The sequence below is a fragment of the Phycodurus eques genome, chromosome 23 (genome assembly GCF_024500275.1).
Source record: "Phycodurus eques isolate BA_2022a chromosome 23, UOR_Pequ_1.1, whole genome shotgun sequence".
Classification (NCBI taxonomy): Eukaryota; Metazoa; Chordata; class Actinopteri; order Syngnathiformes; family Syngnathidae; genus Phycodurus; species Phycodurus eques.
In genome coordinates, this window is record NC_084547.1 from 622,128 (window position 1) to 632,371 (window position 10,244).

The following is a 10,244-nucleotide window of genomic DNA, read 5'->3' on the forward strand; positions in this document are numbered from 1 at the left end:
TATTTGGTCACAATAAAATGAATGAATAAATACATAGAAAACTGTGCTACTCGTTCTGAGACATTTGTTTTGGTCCATTTATTGCAACTTTTTTTTTTTTTTTTTAAGTATATTTCCCCACAACTTTTCCATTCAATTCATACTGCGAGCTCGAATGTTGTTGTCAGACATCTTAGCAGGAAACAGTGACTTGATGTATGTCACACAAGCCCACAAGAGCTCCTTACAGGATCTTGCCAAAATGCTGTTTTTTTTTTTTGTAAATCTCATTCGCTGTCTTCAAGGCATGCAAAAATTCCTGATGAGGAATCCAAAAGCGAGCTGATATCGTCTTACAACTTCATTAGTTCACCCTCCATCTGGTTTAGGAACTTGCACTCCTCGGGGAGGAAAGAGATTCTTAGCGGCGTGCCAAATCAGCTGGCTGGCGCCGGGTTCACACCGCCGCTCCAATTTATTTCGTGGCGTGGGGATTAAAAATAGGAAGTTGCGCCGCGTAAGCACTTCATGGATTCTGGTGTTTTGCGTGGAGAGGCCAGCTGTCACCTGCGTGCGGGGGACTGGAGGGTGTTGTAGGGGGGAGGGGGAGGGGACGAGGGCCTCGCCGCCGGCTCACTGTGCGAGGTGGGCGTCGGCTCGGAGACGGAACAGGTGGGATTTGGGTACGGCGCGTCTTGGTGGAAGTCAACATTAAGGCACACTGAAATGGCTCGTGAATAGACATGGACGGAAAAGATTCATTTGCGTCCCTCAAGAAGAAGATGAAAGCATTTGACAATTCACAAAGTCACCTATTTGTGTTTTTTTTTTGGGGGGGGGGGGGGGGGGGGGGGGGACTTTACTCTGTCATTTGCTGAAAAACTCTCCCATTCGGGCATTTTTTTTGTCACCTTTCTAGAACGACCTAAAATCCCACAAGATGGCGCCAAGGCACTGGATAATAACAAAGTGTCAAGACATTGAAGTGACACATCCATATTTAACATCTTTCTATGTTGGGGAGGAGCTAAGCTTAGCCCGGGTTGTTAGCGGACGTTACGCAGAGTCGTCACTGCTATTTATTTTCACAGCTAATCTCGGAGGATCTGAACTACGACATCACGCCACGTGATGACAAAATCGGATGTCCCCTTGGCACATGTTCGGCAAGTCCAATTCAAAGCGGTATCCCAGTGCATCCTTTGAGTTGCGGTCCTGCCAGGAAAGTCGCGACCGGCCGGGCGAGGCGTCCAGCGCTACTGCCGCCTCCTCGCCCTCTTCCACGGTCGCCGCCGGGTCTTCCTCTTCGGCCTCCCGTCCCGCCTCCTCCACGGGACTCTGTCCATGTTCCTCCGCCGAGGTCGCCGGGTCTCCTCCTCTGCCGTCAATCCCGTTCGTCTGCACCGCCGCCGCCGGCTGTGGCGCGCCATCTGTGCCAAGGTCGCTACTAGCCGTGTGGCACTCCCACAGTGATTCACGGAAACTTGTGTCGTGTGATAACACTGGGAGGGAGAAGAAGCAACCACTGGTCATTTTAAAACAAAATGTATCCTTTTTCAAGTTACAAGCCACCAGTCACTTGGTTCCATTTTGTGTTGCGAGCAAACTTAACTCACTTCCCATTAAGGAGAAGTTTCGCAGAAAGTTAACAATTCATCAAAAAAAGAGGCTTCGAGCTGTTCAATGCCACTCCCAGTTGAGGTTTACGCTAAAATTAAACATAAAACAAAGAGAATTACACATTGAGTGTTTAAAAACCGTAAAAGTCTTAGCCTTACGAATGCCCCGCTAGCTTCATGCTAACAAATAATGGAAAATGCCATCAACGGGCTTTTGATTAGCATTGATCATCGCAGTGTTATGAGCCTTTGCAAAACGGATATTTCAACACAAACGGGCAACACATGTAGACAGGCAACATAACAATACTGAGAGGGATATATTCTTTATCCTCTGCGAAAACGACCAATGTTATTGCAACTTCGATTAGTGGCGGACTGTGTATTACACTGCCCCCGGTGGCCAAGGCGAGAACACCAGAAGGAGCAGCACGATGAATTGAATTGCTGCATCGGCTGGTTCTGAGGGGCCACCAACCCCCTTGCCCCGAATACAAAGTGAACGCTCGCTCTTTGATAAATATAGAGCATGTTATATCGATTGTGACCGGAGCGCTTCCATGGCAACAGTCTAAATATAGCCGCAGTGACAGTGACAAGGGGACGTGTGACAGCAACAGCTTAGTTCTGCCTCTTCGCCAAAATGTGGCCGCACTTTGGGGGATTACTGACCCATATTTGTGGACACGCACGGAAAAAAAAAAAGGTTAAAGACTCTCAAAGGCCCCGCAGACACCGTTACTTTCCATCCTGTATCCATATTTATGCCCCCTCCCTCCACCTTCTGCACACATTTCACACTCGGTCGTCTTTCAAGAGAAGTTTCTGAATGTCAGCGGGCGAGAATTTGCCTCCCATTTTCAAAATGCCATGGCATTTGGGCAACTCGCGCCAATGAGGAGACAAGGCGGCAGAGGCGATGGCCGCGTGGGCTAATGGCGCTCTTGATGCCATCTCGTCAGCGGGCCGGCTTTACGGGCGATTACTCGCTTTACCTGCGGGGAGACGGGGCTGCCGAGACTCCGCCTGCATCGGATAAAGCCCCGGCGGGTGGCCCTCGTTGGATGTCGCCTCGTCCCGAGTTCCTGCGAGTACAACACGTTATTCAAACGGGGTACACGCAGTGGTGAGCCGTCTTTTCACCTTCTCTCCTGACCTACATTTACAACACCAATTTGTTCCATGCAATTGTATTTATTTATTCCCAAAATTCTGTTCCGTTCATTTGGCGGCGTGTCTCTTGGCTACACTGCTTCCTTTTAATTTTTTCTTTTTGTCCAATCAGATTTCAGCCTCTGTGTGTTGCCACGTCAAACGTTGTGATGTCAAAACGAGCGACAATTAGGAAGTGACGTGAAGGTCTGCCACAATGGAGGAAAGTTTGTAACCACAATGTTGTTACCGGGTAAGTTTCCCGTTACTTTGTCTTCTTCTCGTACTACTCTGTCTTCTTTTTTGCATTTGCCGTCAGTCTCTGATGCCCCGTGGCACCACGTTGCCTCTCACAGGTCAGTCTTAGTACTACGACAGATATGGTTAGGTGTGTCATACGCTGTTTTGGTCATCTGAAGCAGTATTTTTTTTCCCTACCATGATTGAGCCAAGTTACATATTTCACATTAGAAACATCCAAACCAAACAAGTGATCTGGCACAGTTGCTAGAGCGGGTCATCCACTGACCGAAAGGGTGGACGGTTTGAATCCCGACTTCGACTGTCCACTGTCGAGGTGTCCCAAATTACCTTGCAATGTAAATGAGAAACTGTTCTCAATTGCCTAACTGGTTAAAAAAAAGGAAATTATTATTATTATTAAAAATGTCAACAGGTACAGTATATATATATTTAGCATGAATGGCAACAGGTGGCTATACTAGTTAAGCGTACCTTCAGCCATCGAGAGGAACTGTATTTGTTCTGTGTATCACTATACGTCCCTGACATAGATCGATGAACAAAAGCAACATTATTTGTAGCGATTAAATAAATTTCGGCCAAATTAACTCATTCACTGGCAGCCTTCCCAGTTAACATGGATATTTGACTTTTAAAGCCGTCAATGGCAGTGAATGTGTTAAGTGAAATTGGATAATTTCCTGCGGCAAATCTGATGATAGCGCAATTCACACTGGTTGGGAATCACTTATATAGAGTACATTACGCACTACAAAAACACATGTGGCAATCTTTTGTCATTGGAAAAATCTTTTCTTTTTTAAGGTGTTAAAAATCTGTAAGCGCGCACCCCGGCATGAGCGTCACGACCATAAAAGTGCGGCTGCGCCCTCGTCAAAAGTGGCCTCAACTTCCCCGTCATCTGTCTTCATTAGTGATGGCTGCACGCCTCTTGGCCTGACACCATATGCTGCTTATGGCGTCACAAACACACGCAAACGGGCCAAATGTGCCCATCAACCTTTACGACAAACCATTCAAGTGTGAGGCCTGCGCCACAAAACAACACCCAAAAATGGATGTGCACAAATGCTTTTGTTTTGGGGTGATTGGCCGCTGAGGGGGGATGTCAATCATGCGCTTTTCACGCCAAACAAATAGTTTGCCTGTTCCATTCCGTCCTGTTTAATACACATCAACCCCACACTTTTCTTTGGGGCGCCTACAAATCCCCTAATAACGCCACATTCCCCCTAAATGTGTTTGTAATGTGGGCAATCATTTTCCATAATGGACGCTTGTCACTTTTATGGCTGAGAATGATTGCCTGGTGACAAGCGGGCCAGCCCCCTCTCTCCGCGGCACAACACCGCGCTCCAGTGGGGAGACGGGGAACTGCCCAAGTTGATGGTGGATGGAGTTGACGCACGGTAAACCGAGTTGACAGATGGTGAACGGAGAGATGGCATTGAAAGGCTACACGAAGCGACACCGGAGGAATACATACTCCCAATTCCCACGGAAACGCGGTAGGTCAGACCTAAGATGCAGCCAGTGCAAAAGGGAGAGAAAGACACACCAAAATTGTGTAAAAGGGAAAAATGTGCGCTTGTTGATTTTTGGGTTTTATATATATATATATATATATATATATATATATATATATATATATATATATTTATACATATATATATACATATATTTATATAGATTAAAAAAAAGACGCACCTGGAAGACTCCAAAAACCAGCAACCTCCAACGTCTTCAGCTTCCTTTCCAAGTCGGCAACTCTGTTCCCGAGGATTCTAACGGAGGCACAAGATGTGTGTAAGTAATATAAACTATGCGAGTATATTTGCGTATAGTAGTTGAGTAATGCACTTTTTTTTTTTTTTTTTAAAAGCCTCTGTTCTTCCTGTCAGCCATTTTGGAAATGTGGTCACTGTCGAATGCCCGTCAGAAGCATAGAACTGTGATGGAACCACCACTAAACACTAAACATTTTCAAAATATGTATTAGATTAGGGTGACGTCATCGGTGAGGTCATCGGTGGTGACGAGCCGAGCTTCTCTGATCAGTGCCTCGACCCTAGGACTACTCCCAGGATGCTAGAGATGGTCTGCTGCTCCTTTGCTTGGAACAGGTCCCACTTGTTCTTGGCCTTTGATCCTGCACACCCGCTTTTTGACATATGCGAGGGGCATTACAGTACCTTAAAATTCCCATTAATAACAGAACTTTTCTACTCTTACATTTATTTTTAACTGCCACATGGACTGCATATGGAAATTAGCTATAAAACCACAATCTACTCTTAAGTTGCACGTTTTCTGTACATGGTCCCGACGGATAAATTAACGAATAAATGCTCAACCAAACGGGGCGAGTGGTCACCTGTTGGTGTGCCGCTGGTGCTGGATGACGAGATTCTTCTCGTGGACGGTCTCCAGCAGCGCCGTGGCCAGCGACTTGAGGTCCGAAATGGACTGCGGCGTGGCCGGGAGGCTGCAGCCGTGCTCTTCCAGGAGCATCTCCTCCACTGCAGACCAGACGGCAAGGTTGGAATTTGAAAACGGCTCATCCATCAACTTACTCACAATTATATCGTATCAGACCTGTGAATTGGCCAAAGCTAAAGCAGGGACGAACGATTATCTTAACATACCCCTTTTTTCAGTACTAACATTGAAGTACCCGCCTCTACTGAAAACCGATACTTGATCATGCCCTTATGTGCTATGCTTATGATGAAAATGTGTTTCATTCCGATCAAATATTGTTCAAAAACAAAACGCGCGTTTTTTTCTTGAACATGCCACAAGTTCCACTCAAACACAACACTTTTTTCAGCATGAACTTGTCGTTACTGACATTTTAACTGTTGTCTTGCCATGCATTTCAGCTATGTAGTATCTCAGCCCAAACACTAGAGGGCAATGTATAAAATGAATACATATTGTAATAGATAAGAGACGACGATCGAAGAAATAAAAAGTAAATAAAAAAAAAAAAAAAACTGCTCCCCGTGAATACAACAAGTTATAAAATCAAACTGTGACACTGAAGTAACGTTTTATCACATCATCTCTTTATTCGAAATGCCGCGTTGCGGCGGCGTCGACGGATGTACAGTATCAGCGCTACCGATATGAATAACGGTATCGGTGCATCGCTAAGTTTTGAGGTTGTGTTACCTCGCTCGGCAGAGAGGACCCCCTTGATCGGAGTGCTGTGTGCCTTCTGGTAACCACTGGAGTTTTTCCTCCTCTCCAGCGCATTCTGCAAACATTCCAGCATTTATTTTATTTGTACCTTGTCTTTAGCTTGACCAGCCTAAAAACGCCGTTACCTTGTACTTCATGATGTTGGATTTCAGCAGGTTCACCTCCGCTTGCAGCTGTTTGAACCGCTCGTGCAAATAACTTCCGAGACAAAAAAAAAAAAGTGCTTTTCAAATCAAAACAAAATAGAGAACCGGCGCGCGTGTGCGTTACCGGTTTTCCATGCAGAGCGCATCCACGTCCACGATGCGCGAGTCCCGGTTTCCCAGGACGTGGTTGAGCTCCACATTGAGTCGCTCGGCCTTGTCGCGGTACACGCCGCGCTCCGCCTTCACGTCGTGCAGCTCGTCCGCCAGGGCCTTTGCGTTGTGCTCCATCTCTTCCATCTAGCGGACCGTAAACCACAACCCTAAATACAGGCCCGCAAATTGGGCTCAAAAAGACGGAGATGGGGACGAGACCAACCTGATGGGCGGCCCTCTCCAGCCGTCGGACCAGATCTTCACGTTCGTGCGCGGCGAAGTGGCGCGCGCCAACCTCGTCGTCGCCCAGCCTTTGTCGAGTGATCGTCATTCGCAGGAGCTGACCCCGCCGAGGAGGAGGAGGAGGACATTTTTCCAGTTTCAGCAACAGCGCGCGGACGAGGCCGGAAGTGCGTGCCGCCTCCACTCACCTTGTTGTCGCCCTGAGCCTCCAGAAGCCGCTGATTCAGCTCCTTGACCTCCTCGCCGAGCTGCCTCGCGCGCTCCTTAGAGTCTCGCAGCAGCTGGGCGGGGTTCACCTACAGGAACCAAGGCAAACATTCAGAGACGGCGCTTACACGCCAGGCCACAACTGAGATGACTGACATTGACCCATATCAATGACAAAGCAATGATAATGCGTTAGACCGCGGGGGCCAGATCCGCCCAGCCGCGTGATTTTATGTAGCCCGCAAAGGCAACATCATGTGTGTCAACTTCCAGGATTCTTGTTAAAAGAGGTACCAAAATTTCAAATTGTCATCCATCATAAATGATAACGTTGCGATATTGTCGGCATTTTTGTGTTACCAAACATTAACAATAGTTGAAAAACACATTACCCTTGATTTCTGATTCCAAAACTAGTTCATGCATTTCGTGTGTAAATATGATGAGGAGATTAAAGATTTGTATGGTTTCACAGTCATAACGGCCCTCTGAGGGAAACCGTAACGTCAATGTGGCCCGCGACAGAAATTTGTTTGACACCCCTGCGTTAGACCATCAGCGTCAAACATACGGACTTGTAGGCCAAAATTGGCCCACGAGGTTGGTACAATATTTCAAAATGAAAAAATATACTAGACATTGTGGTATTACAACATGAAATCGGAGTGGTACTAATTTCTAGGTCTTCACAAGTTGATTTCATTTTCAAGTACAATACTCTATCAGTTCCAAATACCTGTAACTTAAAGTTTTGTGCCTTAAAATACAAATCACTGTGATCAGTTATTATGCACACACGTACTGTAGATGACACACTGAAGCAAAATAGTCTTAAGAAAACCAGACATGGGTAGTAACGCGCTACATTTACTCCGTCACATTCACTCAAGATTTTCGATAAACTGTACTTTTTACTTTTACTTGAGTATTTATGTGAAGAAGGATCGATACTTTTACTCCGTTACAATGATCGACATGCCGTTCGCTACTTTTATTTCTCCATTCATGCGTGTGCGCGTCTATTTTTAGACTCCCTCTTCGACTTCCGCATAGGGCGCCCCGTTGCGCCAATCAAACGTGAACACTAACGTCATTTGACTCCAATTCTCCAATCGGACGACAAAAGGCAATCACATGACCACGCACATAACCTTTGCGAGCCAATCAAAATGACTCATTTTGGGGGAAAAAACTCATTATTTATAATATTAAGTACAGTATGACATTAGCAGTCTGGCTACTTTGACAACAAATTAGGCTACAATGAGTATGACACACATGCTTTCGCACAATGGTTGTCAAGTATTTATACCAAATATCATCCCAATAAATACTTAACTCTCAAAGTACCACATGGCCAACATTAAAATACAGTAGCGTAGTAGCCATGGTATAGTACAGTATGGTATGATTTATTGTCAAACATTTAAGTTGTAAGTGGGAATGTGTATCGGTTACATGAGAAAAGTAATAATACCAGCAAGGTATTTTGTTCACAGAAACACCCCTGATAACATTATCACAAAGACGAGCGCTAATCTGGGATTTACCTGATTGCGTTTCTCCGGCAGTAAAGACGGGTCGCCGTCCTAAATCATGAAAAAAAGGTCAGCGCCAAAAGTGAGAAACTTGCGGATTATTCTTTTTTTTTTTTTTTTTTTTAAAAGCCCCCCCCCCCGCCCCCCACGCACACACTCACAATGATGTCCCTGTACTTGTTCTTAAGCCCTTGATGGCGCTCTCGGAGCTGGTTGGCCATCAGCTGGTACTGGTCTCGTTCCTGCTGACACGTGTCCAGCTCCTTGGACAGAATGAGCAGGGCCTCTTTTTTGCTCTCCAGCTTGCGCTTACACACCAGGAACTAGCAGAAAACACACAAGGGAAATTGAATGTGTACTTTACTCGAGTAGTGATATTTCTGAGGCGTTTTTTTTACTTTTACTCCCGACATTTTAAAGCACATATCTGTACTTTCGACTCCTTACTTTTGCTAAAGGAGTCAAATCAGTGTTTCTACTTTTCTTATGCTTTTTGAGTCTTTTTTTTTTCTCCTCACAAGCATCAGTACTTCTCAAGTACAGAGTGCAAGTACTTTGACCACGTTTGATTAATATTATTACCAGTGGTGCGGAGTAACCAGCTACATTTACTCGGTTACAATTACTGAAAAAGTAACTTTTTGGATAAATTGTACTTGTCATCATAGTTTTAATGGAACATATTTTTTCAATCACATGACTTACTCAGTACTATTTTTTTTTTTTAACCAAATACTCATTCAAGTAATAATTTGAAGGACTACTTTTTACTTTCACTTGAGCCAAGCTATACCAAAGTAACAGGACGCATACTCAAGTACAATTTATGGCTGCTCGACACTTCTCTGATCGTTATGTGTATAAATGCACTGACGATATTGGTCACGTGACTGTGCAAATGTCAACAATGGTTACCTGATCAGCAAGTGGCAGGGCAAACAGCGCAGCACAGGAGTGCAAAGTGAAGATAAGGCACATTAAATGGCGCTCGAGCACAACAAATAACAGCTGGAGGCATATATAATAGTCGTACAGAAGCACATATATTCGAATTGTCCCCCCCCACCCCCCAAAAAAAAAGTTGAGCATCACTCCCACCTGCTGGCTCCATATGTTCAGGGGAGTCTCTCATTAGGAATACCCGCGTGTGTCTTAGCACAACAACGGGCATTCGTGGCGCACTCACCTCGCTCACCAGTCCTTGCCAGTCACTCTCACTCCTTGAAGACTGCATTCTCTTCATAGTTTCGAGAAAACGTCTGAATGTGGAAGGATTTGGGACAACTCGCCGCCGGTGACTACGTCACACAAACTGGCCCCTCGCGTGGTCAAGTAGAACCCTGGGAGGAAGGCAATCATATCCGGTTTATCTTTTAAAAATAAATCGTCTGTGCGGTTCTGAAACTTCTGTGATTATATCCCAATGACATAATTGTGTGGGTTTTAAAAAAAATATATCTCACTAATTTATGTTTCTTGGTTTAATATGTGGGCTATTTTGACATATATCGAATATCGAACGAAAACAAAACACTAAATACGGTCGTGGAAAACGGCGTACATAAGTTCCCTTTACTTCCGGGTTTGGAGAAAATTAAAAAGCATTTAAGTAAATTTTATTTTATTTATTTGAATATTTCATTCTTTATAGTTCGTGATATTTAACATAAATAATAAATAAAATAATTATTTACAACTAAAATTCATGTATTTGAGCTGGGGAAAAAATACTTCCGTCT

The 10,244-nt window shown here is 44.9% G+C and overlaps 1 protein-coding gene across 3 annotated transcripts; it reads right to left on the reverse strand.

Moving 5' to 3' along the window:
- Window positions 1-831: 831 nt before the first annotated feature.
- ccdc149a (coiled-coil domain containing 149a) lies at window positions 832-10,030 on the reverse strand. Of its 3 annotated transcripts, XM_061668936.1 has the most exons (13): window positions 9,692-10,030; window positions 8,667-8,828; window positions 8,518-8,556; window positions 6,949-7,056; window positions 6,741-6,857; window positions 6,489-6,661; window positions 6,344-6,416; window positions 6,189-6,273; window positions 5,389-5,533; window positions 4,722-4,798; window positions 4,501-4,533; window positions 2,594-2,683; window positions 832-1,481 (listed from the first exon to the last, which is right to left on the reverse strand). In XM_061668936.1, exons 1-13 carry the CDS (start codon window positions 9,746-9,748, stop codon window positions 1,099-1,101), a joined length of 1,542 nt encoding a protein of 513 aa, XP_061524920.1. In that variant the 5' UTR covers window positions 9,749-10,030; the 3' UTR covers window positions 832-1,098. The 3 variants fall into 3 exon arrangements, with proteins under 3 accessions (XP_061524920.1, XP_061524921.1, XP_061524922.1); XM_061668937.1 differs by lacking the exon at window positions 4,501-4,533; XM_061668938.1 differs by lacking the exons at window positions 2,594-2,683; window positions 4,501-4,533.
- Window positions 10,031-10,244: the final 214 nt, after the last annotated feature.